The sequence below is a fragment of the Biomphalaria glabrata genome, chromosome 1 (genome assembly GCF_947242115.1).
Source record: "Biomphalaria glabrata chromosome 1, xgBioGlab47.1, whole genome shotgun sequence".
Taxonomy (NCBI): domain Eukaryota; kingdom Metazoa; phylum Mollusca; class Gastropoda; family Planorbidae; genus Biomphalaria; species Biomphalaria glabrata.
This window is the reverse complement of record NC_074711.1, coordinates 71,803,357-71,826,660: the sequence shown is the minus strand read 5'-3', so window position 1 is coordinate 71,826,660 and position 23,304 is coordinate 71,803,357. Positions and strand designations below refer to the sequence as shown.

At 37.2% G+C, this 23,304-nt stretch overlaps 1 protein-coding gene across 1 annotated transcript in view; it reads right to left on the bottom strand.

Annotated features, from left to right (window-relative positions):
- Window positions 1–1,875: 1,875 nt before the first annotated feature.
- The window catches only part of LOC106075668 (calcitonin receptor-like), a 128,432-nt gene continuing 107,003 nt past the window's right edge, over window positions 1,876–23,304 (bottom strand). Inside the window, exons 11-13 of the mRNA XM_056012520.1 lie at window positions 5,867–5,908; window positions 4,377–4,518; window positions 1,876–4,145 (exon numbers count right to left, since the gene is read on the bottom strand). Of these exons, the coding sequence (XP_055868495.1) occupies window positions 4,036–4,145; window positions 4,377–4,518; window positions 5,867–5,908 (294 nt within the window). The 3' untranslated portion in view covers window positions 1,876–4,035. The remainder of the gene's footprint in view (window positions 4,146–4,376; window positions 4,519–5,866; window positions 5,909–23,304) is intronic.

The window sequence follows — 23,304 nt, the reverse complement described above, 5'->3', positions numbered from 1 at the left end:
TATAGAAATTTCTTTTAATAAATCCTAATGCTTTGTTTGATTTTTTAATAGTTTCATCAATATGTGGATTCCATGACAGTTTTTCATTTATTATAACACCTAGGTATTTTGCGTTTTTAGTCTGTGTTACTGGTTTGCCATGAATAAGATAAGTGGAATTAATTTGTTTTAGTTTTTTTGTTACTCTTAACAACTGACATTTTTCTGGGTGGAAAGACATGCTCCAATTTGATTCCCATTTCTGTAATTCATCTAATTCTCTTTGTAAAATATCTGTGTCTTGTGTTGTTTTTATTGTTCTATATATTATGCAATTGTCTGCAAATAATCTGATTTTTGTTCCTGAAGTAATGCAATTTGGTAAATCATTTATGTAAATTAAAAATAGTAGTGGACCCAAGACTGTTCCTTGCGGTACACCTGAGTTTACTGTTATCGGTGTTGATTTAGAGCCATTTATTATTACAGTTTGTTCTCTCCCTATCAGAAAATCTTTAATCCACTGATGCAGTGGACCATTAATTCCGAAATATTTTAATTTTTTAAGCAAACTATGGTGGTGAACTTTGTCAAAAGCCTTAGAAAAATCTAGTAAGATAGCATCTACTTGTTCACTATTATCTAAACCTTTTGAAAAATCATCAATTAGTCCTATTAGTTGTGTTTCACATGATCTATATTTCCTAAAGCCATGTTGGTATGGTGTGAGGACATTATGTTTGTCTAAGTGGTTTATGATGTTGCTACATATTATGTGTTCTAGGATTTTACATGTGATGCTGGTAAGTGATACTGGTCTGTAGTTTCCTGGGTCAGATTTTTCTCCTTTTTTAAATAGGGGGGTGACATTAGTTTCTTTCCCGTCCTTTGGTACTCTGCCCTGGTTAAGCGAAGCCTGAAAGAGTATTTTGAACTCCTTTTACATGTAAATTATAATACATTGGTGATTAGTTTCACAACTTCTGCATTGGGTGTGATCGCAGGCTGTCATGTTTGATATGTACATCTGTTATGGAGGATGTTGCCTTGCGCTATACACACAGGGAATGAATCTACATAATTTCTGTTGTTTTTATTTCATATTTATCTCCCTTCAATAAGAAATTTCGGATTTGATTTATGAAATCCGAACGTTCCTAAAGGTTCGAGACATGAACCGTTGCAGACAGAAGAGCGCGGTTCGTGAGGGCGCGGTTCGTGAGGGCGCGGTTCGTGAGGGCTGTCCGCCTCGCTGCTCCTTCGTTAGGGCAGTACAAGTCAAGTCCAGTAGAATTCAGAGATGCCAATAATGTAATGAACCAAGCATCACATAATGAATGGATTCTCTATTTTGAGATGACTACTAAATGACACGAAGAGACAGGTTATTTAAGTTAACTCTTCCGTTCCTAAAGGTCCTACCAAGCATTGGTTTGTGCTAGTGCTATAAACGTGTACGATCTTCAAGAAATATTTAAAGACTATTCATTACTTTATCTTCCTCTCTCACACACAAACACGATTCTCTTTTTGTTTCTCTCTCACTCAATCTCTTTCTCTCCCCTGTCACTATTTCGTTCTCTCACTTTCTCTACCTCTCTTTTTCTCTCTTTCCTATCTATTCTCTCTCTTTTTCTAACTCTCTCTTTTTCTCTTTGTCTCTCTTTCTTGGTCTCTTTCTCTCTGTCTCTCTATCTCTCTCCTTGTAACTTTATAAACATTCTAACATTGTAAGAATATAAAATGGAAAACAAAGTTCTCAAGTTCTATCAGCACGGGGCGTGTAGCAGACAATACAGCCTAAAATATAAGTCATTAAACGCTGGACGTATATACGAATCTTTAATACAATATCATATAGACATAAACTGAAGTATTAGATCATAAGAGGTTTCAGTTAGTTAAAGTTTCAAAATATACAATGCAAATGAAATACACACCACAATTATTGATAAGATTTTGTTTGATTGATGTAATTAAAAGTAATTTTTAAACAGTAACCATCAGAGAAAGTACATTTTTACAGTAATAATCAGAAATAGCAAGTTTTATACAGTAATCATCCAAAATAGTAAGTTTTAAACAGCAAATAACAAAAAAAGTAAGTTTTATACAGTAATAATCCAAAAAAGTAAGTTTCAAACAGCAAATAACAAAAAAAAAGTAAGTTTTAAAATCATTCGAGAAAGTTTATTGACTATTTTTCTGTTCACGTATTTTCGCAAAATTTAATGTAAATTCTGAGAAGCGCGTGACGTGAGCAAGAAAAAGTTCATGTTACAATTGATTTAGTTTTAAGACAAACATAGATAGTTTTACAGTAGGCACTGGGATATTGAATTCTATTTAGATTTCTCATCAATTAGATTGTAACAATCTCTTAGGTATAGGTAGAGGGGTCTAAAGCATGTATGATGGACAGCTTGTACACCGACACACAACTTCGACATAAGTAGACAGAATTGATACGCGTAGCACAGACAGGACACGTGATAGAAGCAGTCAGCAGGTGAAATCTAGAGAGCATCGACTCGCACTGACAAACGCGTAGACATTAGTGTCAAACATCAGACAGCAGTGACACACACCATGCACACCAGAAGGAATATCATTAATTGTATCAATAGTGTACACCTATATAGATCGCCCCGTAAATACTCTCTATATATATACTAGGAAACGCTGTTGTAAAATCTGTTCTGGTTTAAAATGTAGTTATAAATTTTAAAGAATAAAATCTGTACACAGTACAAAGGAGTCTTGAGAGTTCTGTAGCTCACAAATCACAATTTCAATAAAAATGAACACGATGTAAATAAACGATGAATTAAGAAAAAGATTTCCTAAGTAATACACACACACACTCACATAGAAAATTGCGTCCTTTTTTTTGGGTCGATGAAAAAAGAAAAAAAAAGGAATAAAAATCCTCTGCTGTCCAAACATTTATCTAATTAATTTTTTTCTAGGTTTTAAACCAAAGTTATGTTGAATTTAAACAGAATTTATTTTGAGTTTAAACCTAGCTTTTCTTGATTAATATTGGACTAATGCATATTTAATATCAACATATAATTTCAACAATAATTGTTTAATTGTGTTCACAAAAATGTTTAAGTCACGCCAAGCCATCAAATCTATGATACAATCAATGGAGAACGATTTGTACATGCTGATGGCATGATTATTACATGCTAGGACGCAATGAGAGAACCATGCTTCTATTTCTACAAAAATTACTAAAATGATATCCTTTAATTTTTGCTAGTTTCATCAATACAGTGAAAGTTAAAATACATTTCAATATTAAGATTAACAATTATTGGCGGAAAACTTTTTAGAAATCTGTCCAGCAACGTCTGCAGCCCCTTCCCAGCTTGTATCCACTGCCTGAGGTCCTCCATAAAGGTGCGATGTCAAAATATACCATGACTTACCTTTTGCGTTTTCATCGTTTCGGCCTCCATTTTGTTGCTGCCATAGGGACATTCATTTTTTTGGTAGACATGTCACGCAAACCTAACTCATCATGAAGTGGTCGAAAGACCGTTAGGCATATGATTTCCTTATTTGTGACCCGAGCTCTGTAGGTGACTCCTAAATCCGCCTTGGCAACTAAGTATCAAGACAATATTCTGTAATGTAAGTGAAATGAAACAGTTGCCAAAAGATTTATTGCTTTGCTTCAGGGCGCGAACCATTCGAATCAACTTAAAGTTCTGGTCATAGAGTCGTCAAAATACACATTTTAAAGTTTTAAAATCAAACAAAAAAAGACTTTCACGTGGCTTCGAACTCATGCACCACACATCACAGTATAAGGTTGTTGACTTCATCATACATTGCACATCACAGTATAAGGTTGTTGACTTCATCATACATCACAAATCCACATACAAGGTTGTCAACTTCTAAAGTCACATTCAAGTAAAGAAAAACGCCATCTTCAAAGTAATCTTAAAGTTAACTTAAAGTGACTTTAAAGTCAAGTTATCTAAAATCAACGTAAAGTGACTTTGAAGTCAAGTTCTCTAAAGTCCCAAGTGATGAGGCTGCTCACAAGGACACTTTCTTCAAATCAAACGGATGAGAACTGGCATGAAGAACTGGCACTGCAGTCAACACACTCATTGAATGGTAGTCTCTTTCACGGACTACTGTGGATCCTGGACATTTAAAAAAAAATGTCTATAGAAAAGAGTAATTTGTAATACATTATTCATAGAGATATTGTAAATATAAAATTTTTAAATATAAGATGGTTAATATAAGTTTTTCCTGTGTATTTTCTAAAAGACTAAAAAAAAGAAAAGGAGATAACTCATGATGACTGTCTTGTTTATAGAATATCTCCGATTATGTCCCTTTGAATGCTAAATACTATTGACAGTCCTTACTCAAATTTTGGGTTCGTCTCGCTGGTACCTCACTTTGTGAAAGGAAGTAGGAAGACGTCCTTGACCCTTGTCGTCGAGTTCTAGTGTTGAGTGCTCGGTTAGTTAGGCAACGCCGCCATTTCTTTTTGATGGCGTTTCGCACCTGAAACAAAAATGAGAATTGTTGTTTTTTTTTTCCTCTATGCACTAAGTCTTTGAACCTATTTATGTCGGGTTATATCAGGTGACATAAACACATCTTTATTTAACCGTGGTAAATCGATGAATTAAGAAAGAGGTGGGCACGAAGATATAAAGTAGACTAGAAATAGAGCAACTGCTTTTGATTTTTTTAATTATGCAATTGAAAACAAAAGGGGATGGCATGAAGTAATTATTACGCACACATAGACAAAAGAACGTAGAAGGATTTTGGGGGGGGGGGAACATAAATATCAAAGAAAATGATGAGATAATTCAACACATACTTCAAACAAACATACTTGACATTATTCTCAATTTTGGATATTAATCTCGACCAAATCCTAAACATTTTATTGAACTGTTCGGTGCACATTGCGCCGATTTTATAATTTAAAAAAAATGAAAACTCTCTATACGTAAAGTATCAAAACTAGGAAATAACAGACAGAGAGTTTAGCAAGGTCATTGTGTCTAGTCTATCAGATCTTTCACAATTAGGAGGAATGAGGATGTCCAGTGACAGTCCAGTCCAACACAGAAGTAAATATGGCCGCAACGGGACACCAGCTCACACGTTGACTGTGACCATCCCCCTCCCCACTCCAATTTTCATGTTTCCTACATCCCTAGAAGGAGGCGCGGTGGCTGAGCGGTAAAGCGCTTGGCTTCCGAACCGGGAGTCCCGGGATCGAATCCCCGTGAAGACTGGGATTTTTATTTCGGAATCTTTGGGCGCCTCTGAAGTCCACCCAGCTCTAATGGGTATCTGACAACCCAGCTCTAATGGGTATCTGACAATAGTTGGGGAAAAATAAAGACGGTTGGTTGTTGTTCTGGCCGCATGACACCCTTGTTATTCGTAGGCCACAGAAACAGATGACCTTTACATCATCTGCCCTAGAGTCCAAAAGGCCTGACTTTACCTTGTTTTTTATTTTACTTCCCTAGACCCATTGAGACATCATTTGTTGACTAGTTAGTAGGTCAGATATAAATGGGGTGAAAATAAACCAAAATCAAGATGTTACACTTTAAGGTAACGAATGTTAACCTGACATTGGATAAAAAGGACAAACTATCAATCTTAGAGGCACTCAAAATCACAAACGTTCTCGATAGGGACAGTAAACAAACTAACAACAGCTCATTAATAAACTTGACATGGAAGTCTCCTCAAAAACTTCCTGAAACAAAAAGTCGTGAAACTTCAGTACATAAAACATAGATATATCTCAGACAAAACAAAAGCGCCATGAACAGAGACGAGGTTAGTGATACCACTTCTAGACATTGGTCATGTCACTTACCTCTATATTGATGAAACAGTAGAGAACGGAGACAAAGATGCCCTGGAAGGAATACACAAAGAATGATAAGTATTGCATTGGATTGGTTCAAATGTTTTGTAGGAGTCTAGAGTCTGTTAGAACTACTTAGCATGTTCTTATCAAAAGTTTACTACAAATGTGTGTTTAGCTAGGAGACAGTAGATTTGAGGAGATGGACATTTCGATTTTCTTGTCATTTCTATTAATAGCTCACATTTTCTTCAGTCACAAGTTGGAAGTTAATTGAAAGCACATGTGGGAAAAATTGAATTCAGGTGAACATTTTGAACATAATAGTATGGCTGGTTAGCAAATTTGATAGAACGCTAATAATGTCGTAGGTTCGAATCCCATATCGAAGAATTTTGTTTATCTTTATTTTTAGTGACAATTAACATGTTAATGTTAGTTTACGATATTATTTGTTCATACACTAACACGGCAAGTACTTCTTGTGTATATTCAACATAACCAAGTATGTTCTTTCTTGTTCAGGTCTAGTATTTTCTTTCTTGTTCAGGTCTAGTACTTTCTTTCTTGTTTAGGTCTAGTACTTTCTTTCTTGTTTAGGTCTAGTACTTTCTTTCTTGTTCAGGTATAGTACTTTCTTTCTTGTTTAGGTCTAGTACTTTCTTTCTTGTTTAGGTCTAGTACTTTCTTTCTTGTTTAGGTCTAGTACTTTCTTTCTTGTTTAGGTCTAGTACTTTCTTTCTTGTTTAGGTCTAGTACTTTCTTTCTTGTTTAGGTCTAGTACTTTCTTTCTTGTTTAGGTCTAGTACTTTCTTTTTTGTTTAGGTCTAGTACTTTCTTTCTTGTTCAGGTCTAGTACTTTCTTTCTTCTTCATGTCTAGTACTTTCTTTCTTGTTCAGGTCTAGTACTTTCTTTCTTGTTCAGGTCTAGTACTTTCTGTCTTCTTCATGTTTAGTTTTGGCTTTTTTTTTTAATTTGTAAGACATGGAAGAGATTAATTGTAAAATGGAAAAAAAACAAACTTGCGTGTGTGTGTAAGCCAAAGTGTGTTTCTGTGTCTGGCTTAATTCTTCCCCTTTCGATTAGTTTATTGGCCTTAAGTACTGTCAAAATAAGTTATTCAATGAAGGGGAGTAACTGATAAAAAAATACAGCCATCTTATATTTAGTGCTGTTGGATCTATTTAGTTTGGATCAGTCATGTAATAACATTTGTAATAGATCTAGAATAACAATAATAAATCTCTGCGATCAGAAATATTTTTATCAAGTGTTCTAATTTAATTTGGCGCTATTTCATGGTCTAGCTTTCTAGTACGCTGTACTCCTATCACATATCCACACCAGTTCAAAAAGATAGGAGGAGAAGAAAGAGGTAGTTTGGTTATCGTATTTTAAAAAATGTATTAATAAATAAGTGAGCGTCCTGAAATACAGCTCGAGAGCTAAGGTCTCCCCAGCCTCCTCACGCCAATAATAATAAAAATAATAATCTTTATTATCCGTAAGAAAATTTGTCTTGGAATTTGTGCATTACACCAGACAAAACAGTATAACTATAAAAAAAATAAAAAAATGTACATTTCCAGGGTGACCACTGTGCCTAGGGCTGCTCATGAAATACGGTTTTATAGTTATTTGCAATTTTTTTCTTTGTACAAAGAATAAAGGGGACTACTTCAACAAATAACACCTTATCAGTCGAGAAAAACGCCTTTCCCTTGTTCAAGATACCAAACAAAATAATTAATTATCAATAATTAAATAATAATATTTTTTTTTTTACATTGATTCTTGTGTTGGCATGTCAAAGAAATAATAGTGCAAAATTTCAGCTTCAGATTGGATGTGGGAGAAATAGCGTTTTTTGTTTACCAAACAAACAGACAGAGTAACTTTATATAGGCCTAAGCTTTGTTAAAAAAAAAAAAAAAAAAAATTTTAAAGAGTCTGAATTAGAACTGGAGCCTCCGTGATGGATTGCTGATGTGTTTTACCACTGAGCTATTCAATTACTTATGAAAATAGAAGACTTTGTTAGTCTGTTTCACAATTTTGAACGAAAGACCTAATTCTCTACATTAGTGTGATTATTTTTGTTGACAACTAATTGTTTGTTTTTCTTGATCCATGTGTTCTCATGGACAGTAAATAATTGTGTAAAGTTTCAGCTGGATCTGGAAGTGGCACACGGGATACTAAACGTGTCCAAGATGTATAACAGGAATGATGGGATACAAAACGTGTCCAAGATGTATAACAGGAATGATGGGATACAAAACGTGTCCAAGATGTATAACAGGAATGATGGGATACAAAACGTGTCCAAGATGTATAACAGGAATGATGGGATACAAAACGTGTCCAAGATGTATAACAGGAATGATGGGATACAAAACGTGTTCAAGATGTATAACAGGAATGATGGGATACAAAACGTGTTCAAGATGTATACCAGGAATGATGGGATACTAAACGTGTCCAAGATGTATACCAGGAATGATGGGATACAAAACGTGTCCAAGATGTATACCAGGAATGATGGGATACAAAACGTGTCCAAGATGTATAACAGGAATGATGGGATACAAAACGTGTCCAAGATGTATAACAGGAATGATGGGATACAAAACGTGTTCAAGATGTATACCAGGAATGATGGGATACTAAACGTGTCCAAGATGAATACCAGGAATGATGGGATACAAAACGTGTCCAAGATGTATACCAGGAATGATGGGATACAAAACGTGTCCAAGATGTATAACAGGAATGATGGGATACAAAACGTGTCCAAGATGTATAACAGGAATGATGGGATACAAAACGTGTTCAAGATGTATACCAGGAATGATGGGATACTAAAAGTGTCCAAGATGTATACCAGGAATGATGGGATACAAAACGTGTCCAAGATGTATACCAGGAATGATGGGATACAAAACGTATCCAAGATGTATAACAGGAATGACGGGATACTAAACGTGTCCAAGATGTATAACAGGAATGACGGGATACTAAACGTGTCCAAGATGTATAACAGGAATGATGGGATACAAAACGTGTCCAAGATGTATAACAGGAATGACGGGATACTAAACGTGTCCAAGATGTATAACAGGAATGATGGGATACAAAACGTGTTCAAGATGTATACCAGGAATGATGGGATACTAAACGTGTCCAAGATGTATACCAGGAATGATGGGATACAAAACGTGTCCAAGATGTATACCAGGAATGATGGGATACAAAACGTGTCCAAGATGTATAACAGGAATGATGGGATACAAAACGTGTCCAAGATGTATAACAGGAATGATGGGATACAAAACGTGTTCAAGATGTATACCAGGAATGATGGGATACAAAACGTGTCCAAGATGTATAACAGGAATGACGGGATACAAAACGTGTCCAAGATGTATACCAGGAATGATGGGATACAAAACGTGTCCAAGATGTATAACAGGAATGATGGGATACAAAACGTGTCCAAGATGTATACCAGGAATGACGGGATACTAAACGTGTCCAAGATGTATAACAGGAATGATGGGATACAAAACGTGTCCAAGATGTATACCAGGAATGACGGGATACTAAACGTGTCCAAGATGTATAACAGGAATGACGGGATACTAAACGTGTCCAAGATGTATAACAGGAATGATGGGATACTAAACGTGTCCAAGATGTATAACAGGAATGACGGGATACTAAACGTGTCCAAGATGTATAACAGGAATGATGGGATACTAAACGTGTCCAAGATGTATAACAGGAATGACGGGATACTAAACGTGTCCAAGATGTATAACAGGAATGATGGGATACAAAACGTGTCCAAGATGTATACCACGAATGATGGGATACAAAACGTGTCCAAGATGTATAACAGGAATGACGGGATACTAAACGTGTCCAAGATGTATACCAGGAATGATGGGATACAAAACGTGTCCAAGATGTATACCAGGAATGATGGGATACAAAACGTGTCCAAGATGTATACCAGAAATGATGGGATACAAAACGTGTCCAAGATGTATAACAGGAATGATGGGATACAAAACGTGTCCAAGATGTATAACAGGAATGACGGGATACTAAACGTGTCCAAGATGTATAACAGGAATGATGGGATACAAAACGTGTCCAAGATGTATAACAGGAATGATGGGATACAAAACGTGTCCAAGATGTATACCAGGAATGATGGGATACAAAACGTGTCCAAGATGTATAACAGGAATGATGGGATACAAAACGTGTCCAAGATGTATACCAGGAATGATGGGATACAAAACGTGTCCAAGATGTATACCAGGAATGATGGGATACAAAACGTGTCCAAGATGTATACCAGGAATGATGGGATACAAAACGTGTCCAAGATGTATACCAGGAATGATGGGATACAAAACGTGTCCAAGATGTATAACAGGAATGATGGGATACAAAACGTGTCCAAGATGTATACCAGGAATGATGGGATACTAAACGTGTCCAAGATGTATAACAGGAATGACGGGATACTAATTGTGTCCAAGATGTATACCAGGAATGATGGGATACAAAACGTGTCCAAGATGTATACCAGGAATGATGGGATACAAAACGTGTCCAAGATGTATACCAGGAATGATGGGATACAAAACGTGTCCAAGATGTATACCAGGAATGATGGGATACAAAACGTGTCCAAGATGTATACCAGGAATGATGGGATACAAAACGTGTCCAAGATGTATAACAGGAATGATGGGATACAAAACGTGTCCAAGATGTATACCAGGAATGATGGGATACTAAACGTGTCCAAGATGTATAACAGGAATGACGGGATACTAATTGTGTCCAAGATGTATACCAGGAATGATGGGATACAAAACGTGTCCAAGATGTATACCAGGAATGATGGGATACAAAACGTGTCCAAGATGTATACCAGGAATGATGGGATACAAAACGTGTCCAAGATGTATACCAGGAATGATGGGATACAAAACGTGTCCAAGATGTATACCAGGAATGATGGGATACAAAACGTGTCCAAGATGTATACCAGGAATGATGGGATACAAAACGTGTCCAAGATGTATAACAGGAATGATGGGATACAAAACGTGTCCAAGATGTATAACAGGAATGATGGGATACAAAACGTGTCCAAGATGTATACCAGGAATGATGGGATACTAAACGTGTCCAAGATGTATAACAGGAATGACGGGATACTAATTGTGTCCAAGATGTATACCAGGAATGATGGGATACAAAACGTGTCCAAGATGTATACCAGGAATGATGGGATACAAAACGTGTCCAAGATGTATAACAGGAATGACGGGATACTAAACGTGTCCAAGATGTATAACAGGAATGATGGGATACAAAACGTGTCCAAGATGTATACCAGGAATGACGGGATACAAAACGTGTCCAAGATGTATACCAGGAATGACGGGATACAAAACGTGTCCAAGATGTATAACAGGAATGATGGGATACAAAACGTGTCCAAGATGTATACCAGGAATGACGGGATACAAAACGTGTCCAAGATGTATACCAGGAATGACGGGATACTAAACGTGTCCAAGATGTATACCCAGCATGGGCGTAGCCAGGGGGGGGTTTGGGGTTCAAACCCCCCCCCCCCGAAATGAAATCCCCCCCGGTGGGGGGGGGGGGGATCGGAATTTAGTGATTGATTTTTTGCTTTGATTTTGTTTATTTTAGGTGAGATTTTAATACTAAACCATCACTTGCCCCAGCACAACGAAAGGGGTTTTGAGTTTAAAAACCCCTACCAGGGGGTTTTGAGTTTTAAAAACCCATTCCAGGGGGGGGGGGGTTCGAGTTTAAAACCCCTACCAGAGGGGTTCGAATTTAAAAACCCCTACCAGGGGTTTTGAGTTTTAAACCCCCTACCTGGGGTTTTTGCAGTTAAATCCCCCTCTTCTATAAAACAAAACAAAAAAAAATTACGCACTCAAAATGTTATGAGCGTAGCTAAATGGGCTTTGACTCAGTTTTGAGTTTAAATCCCACTTCAGCGGGGTTTGAAGGTAAAAAAAAATCTCTTTAATATTAAAAACAAAGCAAATTACGCACTCAAAATGCTATGAGCGTTGCCAAAAGGGGTTTTGAGTTTAAACCCCCATTCAGAGGGGTTTGATGTTAAAAATACCTCTTCAATAAAAAAAAAAAGCAAATTACACGCTAAAATTATTTGAGCGTAGCCAATCCAATCGGGGGTTTTGAGTTTAAACCTATCTTCTACAGATGGCTTTTTTTTAAAGTTTAAAACCCCTCCAGATGGTTTTGAGTCTAAGTTCCCCCTACAGAGCATTTTGAGGTGGAAAACCCCCAACAGAAGATTTTGACGATAAAACTTCTCTTTTCAATATAAAATCTAAAGCAAACTACAGTCACTTAATTCTAAAAGCGTATTCAAGAGATGTTACACATTTTTACCAGTGGTAGGGCTCCATTAATAAACTGCAGTGAATAGTCATCTGCCGAAATTGAAAAACACTAAATGTGGCTCAACAAAGATGGCTAAGACAGATTTTAGGAGTCAGTTATAGAGATCGGGTCTAAATCAAGGAAATCCTATGCCGAACTGGTAGTCGACCCCTTAGTAAGATTGTGAGAGAGCGACGCATGAGGTTTGCGGGACATGTTCTCTGACAAAATGAATTACGCATAAGAAGAGTTGCAATGATATCCTAGTACAACTTGACGCCACTCATTCATGGAGGTCCTCATGGCAGGTGGGAAGAGGCTTCAGACATTACCAGTGACAGATTTTTATGGAAACAGCTTGACGGCAAATGCGCCAAACGGCGCGGGAGGGTCTAAGTCAGTAAGAATAGCACATTAGGTTTTTAAAATAAAACGTTTTAATAGCAGGAAAATGCTGTGAAGATACCTCAGAATATGCATTTTGTTGGCTTACAATACCAGAAATAGTGCTTGGCGACGGGGCTTCGCCCCGCGCTGGGGAGCTCCTAACGCTCCCCCAGACCCACTTGCTAGTAATGTCGGGGAGTCTACAATTTTATGGAAACAGCTTGACGGCAAATGCGCCGAACGGCGCGGGAGGATCTAATTCAGTAAGAATAGCACATTAGGATTTTAAAATAGAAATTTTTAATAGCATGAAAATGCACGGTAGATACCTCAGAATATGCATTTTGTTGGCTTTCAATATCAGAAATAGTGCTTGGCGGCGGGGCTTCGCCCCGCACTGGGGGAGCTCCTAGCGCTCCCCCAGACCCCATTGCTAGTGATGGCGGGAAATCTAAAATTTTTCCACTAACTCTTGGAAGAACCTATTCTAAGGCACATTAATCGTCTTCCGAAAGAATGAAGGGTCAGAATGTAATAAAGATTATGTAGGCACACACACATAAATACATAGTTTAAAAAAATTCGCGGGGGGGGGGGGAGAAAAAATCCACCCCCCCCCCCCAAACCCGCCCCCCCCCCGAAAAAAAATCCTGGCTACGCCCATGATACCCAGGAATGATGGGATACACAAGCTCGGTCAAACCGAGCTCTTGATTGTATTGAGGGCAGTTCGGTGCTCAATCCTGGCCAGATTATTCACTGGTAAAAACTAGATCTAGGACAATCTAGGTTGTATACAGAAGCACTTTAACGCTCAAGTCCGATTGTGACCGGAAGCTGTCATTTTTTGAAGCTATCGGAAACGCGATCCCCCCTTAAAGCCCAGAGCTGTCTCAAGTCACTTATTTCGTCAGACAATGAACACTCTGCACAGAATAGACCCCCCCCCCCCCCCCCATCCGCCTCCTCTGCAAGAAATCAAATAAAAAAAGTATCACTTTAAAGCACTAAACACGTATGCACCAAGAAAGCAAGGATGTAAATGTGAAGGTTTAGGTTATTATTTGGGTTAGTTGCTATGTTTATTCCTGAAATAGGTTTTCTGCATTTTGTTTTAGTTTTCATTGTTCACCCGAGCTTGTAAGCAAGTTTATACATCAGTTGAATGACGTCTTTTAAGTCTTTACATAATTTGTATGACGTTTTAATTTTTTTTTTACATCTTCCCCTCTAATTAGTGATATTACTTGCCAGATTGAAATCGCTCTGATTTTTAACACATTTTTTATTTGATATTAAAGTTGGCAATCCTGTTATTTATTTTTATGATTGAAATAATTGTTCAGATTGAGTTTTCTTGGTTTTAATTTTCGGTGCATGTGTAATTGATTTGATCGCTTATCTCTTCAGAAACATAGGACAGCGTAGTTCAAGGCTAGAACTGTACACTTATTAAAAACACAGACCAAAGAACTTTTACTAAATGACTTTTTACTTGCGTCATCTATGTCATACCTTTAACTCCAGGTCACCATTGCCATTCCAGGAGCTCTTTACAATACAAAATCTCTACAATGAGTTTATATTGTAAAATTTGAATAGACCTTCAACTATTACAATTGGCATAAATGTGTAGCTTTTTTAAAATAAATTAATAAGAAATCAAACCATTCTATTGACTCACAAAATTAATGTGAATGTTTAAAAGAACCCGAATTCGATGAACGTGAATGATAAGCTGATTATTACCAAAGAGCTCGGACTGTCGTTTTTAAAAGGTCGAAAAAAAAATCCTCGTAGAATTGTACGTTTGAAATACAAATAGACACAAATTTTATCTCTAGTCAAGAAATTGATTTTCTGAGAGCGGCGTTTATTTTCGTACCTGTCTTCCGTGTTAGTTTTAAAACTAATTTTTTTTTTGGGGGGGGGGGGGGGGAAGCATGAAAATAATATTGAGAATAAATAATCAGCCACATTTATTTTGGCAACATTTTTATGTAGCCTCTGGAGTAAAAAGCAATTTGAGTTTGTCTTTTTTCTACGTTTAGACAGCTATTTATAATTTTCTTTTTGGGCTGAGCTGTTTTAACTCTTTTAGCAGTCTGTGTGTCCTGGCTAAATAATATGTTGTTCTTCTCGTCTGCTCGGTACTGCTGGAGATACTTGGTATTGGGGTCATTGGTTCTGTCTGAGATGGTGTAATCTAGCACATTCAAGGGGGAAATGGCCGACAGCTGGTTGCGATGCTGACACTGAGACATGTGTGTGGTATACTTGTGTGTGTGGGATACTTGGGTGTGTAGGATACTTGTGTGTGTGGGATACTTATGTGGGTGAGGCAATTGTGTAATTTCCTTTAAAAGGAAATTGTAAGTTGTGTTTTCTTATTTGTTTCTGAATACACTCTGCAGTATTTTCTAACGATAGCTTGTTCGATACAGCGACATGTGACTGCAGTGTTTCTATCCCCCCCCCCCCCCGTTACTCTTTTATCGCCTGTTGAAATCTTACAGTCACAGCAACAGGAGAAAAAATAAAGAACTAAGCCAGACAAGGAAAAAAAAAAACTAAACGCTTTGACCTAGATGTCTTGTTCAAAATGTTGGCAGGCACTGAAAAACAAAAAAAAACAACAAAAAAACAAACTTGTAAGAGATTTAAAACACCAAAATGCTATTGTCTGGTGGCGGGTCCGGTGGGTGCAATATTACTGACAGAACGGTCAGAGTGATTATTAGGAGACAGACCGAACTAAAGTGGACAGAACACAAATAGGAAATGATCACTAACATTAGGACGTTAAAGTTTGTGATGGCTAATATTAGGACATTAAAGTTTGTGATGGCTAACATTAGGACGTTAAAGTTTGTGATGGCTAACATTAGGACGTTAAAGTTTGTGATGGCTAACATTAAGATGTTAAAGTTTGTGATTAGAAAACTAAATCTTTTAAGAATGAAAAACAGCAATGAAAAAATCTAAATGGAACTTTTTTGATAAATAGAAATAACATTAAAAAATTTTGTTTTTAAAATCAATCTCCTTTACGAAGCGGATGGTAGCCTATAATTTCTATGATGGTGGCCTATAATTTCTATGATGGTGGCCTATAATTTTATTGCAATGCCTCTTTCCGGTAAGCTTTTCTATAACATCTATAACTAGATCTAAGTTTAGGCCTTTAAGACATATTTTATATTCACGCAACATGCTAAATGGTTAGTAGTTTACATGTACTTATAAGTCAAACTAATCTTGTTTACTTACAGAATTATTACACTGGGTAATTACATTAATTACTTTTTTTTTTAAATTTTGAAAATGGTTTATTTTATTGAAATATAAAGGGTTGCATAATTAATTTTATATTTTAAAAAAAGTTTAGCTATCAGAAGACAAAATATAGCCATTGCAGCAAAATTTTAATTCATACGTGAGCTGATATAATGAGTTTTTAGAAATTTGAGCTAAAAGTCTCGCATAATCCGTCATTGGAGAGCTCAAATCACTCGTGAAATTAAATTAAGGACCCAGAGGATATCGAAGGAATAATAATGTATGTCTTAGTCTATCATGAGATTTGAAACCAGAAGTCAAGGCATGGGAAGGATTTTTTGCAGGGGGGTGCAAGTTGCCACCTATGGCTCAAAGTCGTAGCTTCAACGTTTTGATTACAGAGACTATTAAAGAAAAGAGCTGGTGCCCGTGCACCCATACCTAGGCGCTATTCAATTCACTGTGAATACTTGCTTCATGAAACGAACATGTCAACAAACTATTTACTGGCCATGTTTGTAACTTCAAATGTAAGCTTATCCGTGTGGCCCGTGCATCCCAACGGTCGATCAAACAAAAATGCAAACTCTGCCAAAACTTGCAATAACTTTACTACTGAATTGCTTCTCGTCGCGAAGGACAAGACGGCAATGAACGCTTCTCTGGCAGTGCTGATATTCTTCTTTACCTTACAGCTCTTGCATTGTTTTAGGATGTAGACAAAACAAGTTGAAAAGTGAGACCTTAATGAAGAAATTAACGAATCAAGATACGGAATGTGAAGTCGTATTCTGAGATAATCCCAAAATCTAAACATGTGTTTTTTTCTCGGTGTGTCTGTCGACTGCAAAGTCTCGCAGCCCCTACTCAATACCAAGTTTTTCTGCCAGCAGTATTGCCTTATTCAGGATGCCATCCCTGAATTGTTCCTCAACATGGTCGAGTTATTTTTTGATTATGTCATTAATGTGACTGCTGATATACTGTTAAGCGGCCACTTATGCTAAGATGGACAGACTGCAACAACACGGAAACTGGTTCAAGAACAGGTGAATAATTGACGACAATTAAAAGGCAAATCAGAAACACATAAGAAGCAGGCACTGATTACACATATGCAGTTTGTCTGGTTTCACTTACAACCGTTATTTTAAAATACGCCAAACAGTCAAAGATCTTATCAAAGTTGTGATTTAAAGCGCTAATGAATTCTTATTTCTCAGTCCATCGTGTCTCACACAAAATGATAAATTTAGCACCAACGCTCGCGCTTTGAGGAAATAGATTATCTTTTTTGATGACACCAACAGCATAACGCATTACGTATAAACTCCATTCAGGTCAATGCTAACAAGTTTAAGTAAGGGCCTGGGACGCGCAACGTACAACGTACAAGTTTGCTTTTGGATATTTTTCACGAATCCTTGCCTGAACACAGTTCTGAATGCTACCCATCACGGGGCAGCCATCGTAGCCTTGGCTGAGTAGTTTGTCCGTGTCTAGACTCTATTCAATGTATTCGCTGACAATGAGGTTAGACACAGTGCGTCTCCATTAACAAGTGACAAAACCAATGAATTATTCTCGAATACAATCGCCATTAACAAATCCATCGCTCAAACACATCTATTTAGGGCCAGAGATATCTGCAATTTTATAAACGACATCCCAAGGAAACGCAGTTAATTGATGCTGCTGCTGCTCGTATATTTAGGTTTCTTGGTGCTGCCAGTTCTCCGTCGATACAAATCGTTTTGACTCATATGGCATGGGAAAAACTTTCTTGTATCTCTTCCATCGTAAACTGGTGGACGTGTTTCACCTGCTAGTTTACCGAGCGCTAACACCGACCGTTAATTGATTTGAAGTTGAAAAAAAAAACTGGCTACAATTTGGCTACTCAGAATTCAGAAGAGTACACGTAGATGGTCAGCCATCAAGCCTCTAGGCTACTCTACAGCAACTATGTCAGTCACCAGTGGAAGCACTACTCCTTCAGTTACTACTTCGACTTTAATAATTGAGCTGATGGTGCAAAAAATGGCTAGTATTGGGCTGCTCAAAATCTAGGGGGGAGGGGGGGCGGGTGCACCACCTTGCACCCCCCCCCCCGAGGGCGCCCATGAGCCAAGGATAAATTGTTTCAGTGACAGTATGAGCATTAATCTCTTTTTTATCTTGCACTAGACCTAATTAATCTTTATAAATATTAATTAACTTGCAATGTTCAAATAAATCTATGTACGATCTTAATCGTTTATTTCTTTGTATCTGTCACAGGTGACCCAGCTCTCACAGATCATATGCAATCCCTCGTCCCTCAAGTACATGCTCATTATTGATTAGTGTTGATGTGAGCTCTGCCATTGAACGTGAGAGAAATTGAATAGGTGACAGCCAGGTCGTTATTTCTGCTTACATTTTCTGTTATCTGTAACATGATGCCACTCTGGGCTCTCCGGCTTCCAGTGTTACTCTAAACTTTAAAGTCGGCCAATTTTTTAATTAACATTTTAAGTTCTAACCTTTTTGAATAATGAACAAAAAATAGAACATTAAAGGATTTTGTGAATTCGTTCTTTGCTCTGAGAAAATGAGTCATCTTAAGTTATTCAAGTTTTCAATATATTTGTCTATAGACTCTATACCATTCCCATCTTTCCGAAATAGGGTTTATTTGTTTTTTCAGAAAAAATTGTTATCATACAAACCATATATATGCTATCTTTTTATTATATTTTTCCCAGCCACATTAGAGCATGTGTAATACAATATTTTTTATGCTTAAAATCAATCTGAACTACTTTGTATGGCATTTAATCTAAGCTATTCTAGGCTATTCTAAGGCAAAAAGCTTGAGGTGTACACAATTGAAGATCTGTGTCAATTCACACTACCCTTGTGTACATTGATTTGAATACTGAATCTTTTTTTAAACTTTGTGAACATTTTATCTACGTTTGTTTTTCTATTTTTATACACAATGATTTACAAAACAAAATGAATTTCAGTAGAAAACACACAGGGAGGAACATTTGAAGAGATGAGGCACCAGATGTTTGTACAGAAACAAAGGAAAGTCTAGTCGAAATGTACTTTATATAGGTCTGTGGGTTACATGGTCAAATATGTTTCATTAACCCCTTTTTTTTTTTTAAGTTTGCTCTAATATAAGATTTTTTTTTTGTGAAACAATGTTGGTCATTTGGAACTTGAACTCGTGTCACTCCCCTGCACCCTCCCCTGCACCCTCCCCTGCACCCTTCCGTTAGCCAGTTCCCAAACCTTCTCATGCTTGGCCCTATTTCCACCACCTCCCCACCTCTCCCCTCTTCACACGCGAGAATGGCGCGATTCTCTGGTCGAGAAAGTTTTGTAGTTTAATTTTCGTTTAACCGATTTAATGTGCCCTCATATCGGTTCTCTGGTACCCTTGAACTGCAGTCTAAAAAAATAGGTCGGTCATGGAATTGACACATCTCTGATAGTCTGATTGCAAGATTATTTTCTCACAAAGTATCAACATATAAAATTATCTCTCCAGGCGTAGGACTGGAAATCAGAGATACCATCTTTTGACTGTCATCAGTCATTCCTGTTCTCTTTCAGAACCGTCAAGTCTCTTTGTTCCTGGTGTGAAGAAACATTTTATTATCTTTAGAGCTTTGCTTTGTATTGGTAGGGTAAACTTTGTATTGGTAGGGTAAACTTTGTATTGGTAGGGTAAACTTTGTATTGGTAGGGTAAACTTTGTATTGGAAGGGTAAATAATGTTAAAATCTTAAGAGATTAGAAATAGATTGGACAGAGCTGTTAAACTATCGACTATGTGACAGTGTAGAAGAAATTGTTTTGGAGAGAACTGTCAAACTATCGAGTGTTTGACAGTCTAGAAGAAATTGTTTTGGACAGTGTTGTCAAACTATCGACCACGTGACAGTGTAGAAGAGAAGAAGTTAAAAAAAAAACTTTTTCAGTGAAAGTACTCTGAGACGTGTTTACACCAAGACAACACAAATGACGCCATATAACAATCACTAAGTCTTCGTCTCTTGAGGCACCACACATGATCTGTCGACCACCATAAAGTTGTAGTTTGCTTTTTTTTTTTACAGTAGCCAGCGAGCCATTAGCCATTGTAAATCTCTTCCAAATCATTTGTGACGCCGTCTTTCTAGATATTACCTTGGATCCTTCTATAGATTCTAAATTCCATTGCTAGGTTCTTCTTCTCTAATTTTAAATTGCGGAAGAAGTATCCGCGGTGAAATCCATGAAAATGGAAAATCATCCGGAGTTGACAACATTCCTGGTGAAATTCTACAGACTGGAGGAGAAACCGTGATAAACGCATTTTTTAAGATTTGCAACAACATCCAGCAGTCAGGAAAATGGTCCATGCACTGGACCCAATCTCTCATCATCACCCTATCACAGAAAGGCAATTTTCAACTCTGTCGAAACTATCGCACAATCAGCCTCTTAACCTATCTAAGCAATCTCATCTCTTTTTATCTCTGCCTGTGGTCCCGTCTGTGGCATAGGTCACAGGCAAGCTTTCTCGGGGTCCCGTCTGTGGCATAGCTTTCTCCAGGTCCCGTCTGTGGATAAGGTCACCAGCAAGCTTTCTCCAGGTCCCGTCTGTGGCATAGGTCACCAGCAAGCTTTCTCCAGGTACGTCTGTGGCATAGCTTTCTCCAGGTCCCGTCTGTGGCATAGGTCACAGGCAAGCTTTCTCGGGGTCCCGTCTGTGGCATAACTTTCTCCAGGTCCCGTCTGTGGATAAGGTCACCAGCAAGCTTTCTCCAGGTCCCGTCTGTGGCATAGGTCACCAGCAAGCTTTCTCCAGGTCCGTCTGTGGCATAGCTTTCTCCAGGTCCCGTCTGTGGATAAGGTCACCAGCAAGCTTTCTCCAGGTCCGTCTGTGGCATAGCTTTCTCCAGGTCCCGTCTGTGGCATAACTTTCTCCAGGCTTCTCGGTTCTGGGAGAGTCTTTCTAACTGTCTCCAAGTATTGTCCGTCTGCTTGGCATCCGCTTCAAAGTTTCGAATCTCGGCGCTATGTCTTCTCGGGCCGTCCCCTCATCCTCTTTTCTCATCCCACCAAAGTCCAGTAAAATTGATACTAACCCGGCTAAACTTGATAGCAGACTGTATTATATCAGAGGAACAAGTGGGTTTTAGACAAGACCGCAGTATAACAGAACAAATCCTAAGCCTCAGGACACTCTACGAGAAATATCTTCAACACCTACACATTCGCTTTAATGTGTTTATTTCGACAGATTCTGGCATACTATTCGAGTTTATCAATTAACATTACATTATCATAAATCCTAGCATGAAGTCATTCACAAATGGTACTTGAGTGCTTGTGTTATTCAATTGTGAATCTTAATTGCAAGAGAACCTAAGTGAACCTAGTCGCCGTGGGACGTATGTCTGGAGTTTGTTGAAGTCTAAATCACAAAAACACATTTGTAGTCAAAGAAAATTGTATAAATTAATGTATCTGATCCAAAAAAAACTGTTTGGTAAAATTAAAAGCAGTAAAAAATAAATATATTGATCAGAACTTATACATAGTACCACAGTGGGAAAAGTGACGGCGCGTTTAGTGACATATGGATCTAGACTTTAGACTAGATATAGGTTGTTTTTAAAATAATTGTTATGCTCTACTTGATGAGGTGATACAAAGATATTACATGGAATACACTCAGGAGGAACAACTCTCTTCTTATATTTTTCTTGTATTAAAAAATTGATAAAGCTCCATCACTTTTAACATGTTTTCAATCTTCGATACAGACTTATCAATGGATAGACTCTATAGTTTACTAAATTAGCTATACTTTGTTCATTATACTACGCAAGCCTTCATTCATATGCTGAAGTTTGGGACATTATAAATCAGCACATTAATCCAGTAATCTATTTTAAATATGTCAAGGGCAGTAATGTTATTTAATGTCGTAGTGTTTACTGAGCAGACGGCAAATATTGTTGAGTTGATGGGCAGCGCAGGAAACATTGGAGGCACTATTCTCTATGCTAATATGTGAGGGCAAAAGAAGACAAATCTATACAGTTTAAGGTGAAAATCAATCTGTGATGACGTGGGGAATAGTTTCCATGTGGAGATTTTCCATTGATGCTATTTGCACGAAATTAAAAAAAAAGATTCAACAAAACAAACAAACAAAAAATTCTATTTCTTTAAAAAAAAATCACCGAGGGCTTCCATTTACTGTGCCACACTTCGACCTGTATCACGTCCCATGGTCTGTTTGCTTAGGGCATCGAAGTCTTTTGATGAATAATAAATGAATGACAAAGTATGTATAACCAATCTAGTACGAGTGCACCACTTTAGTCTTTCTTTGTTCTAGAGCGTACATTTGTGATAGAGAAGTAATAGATTCATTTTGTCTATATTGGTTTAAATGTCAAAGCAAGTTTTATTTAAAACTAGCCGGATATGTTCCGCAGCCTGCGGGCCTAAGTTTGGGTATTACTGATCTACTGGATTGAATTTAAATTTATGTCAAATGTTCTCTTCGCATTTCTTTTTTAATTTAGCCACGAAATATAGTAGAGTGTGACAATGGGTTTACTTGTTCAGCCGACGTATTTGTATGATTGTAGTTTCTGTGAAAACTGGTTTAGCCGATTTGTTAAAAAATTTCGTGATTTAATAGAGGTACAATTAGTTACTTTTTGTCTATTCTTAGGGCCCTCTGGTTGTAAAAGAGGGATATTAAACATACACTATAGTCTCCGTAACGATATAAGGAACTTTTATGCCAAGTTATATCAAAATTGGTCAAACGGTTTTGATTTTTTAGTCGCGACATGCATACATACATACAGTGCTTTTTTTGTGACGGTACGCACCGGCACGGCGTTCCGCATCTTTTTGAATGTAGGGAAAAAAAATTACTTTTCTTGTATTTTAACATCTATTATTAATTTAATAGTAGTTAAAAGTTAGGCAATCAACTACTGAGTACCGGCACCTAATCACTGTGTACCGGCACCTATTTATTTTTTACAAAAATAGCACTGCATACATACATACATACATACATACACACATACATACATACATACATACATATATAGATACATACATACATACATACATACATACATACATACATACATACATACATACATACGCCTTACTTTCTGCTTTATATATTAGACAGTAATAATGTATAATATTGTCTCATGATACCAATCTTTCAAGATATACACCAAAGCTATCTAATTCTGTAAATAGTTACTGGCGGAAACCAAAAAGA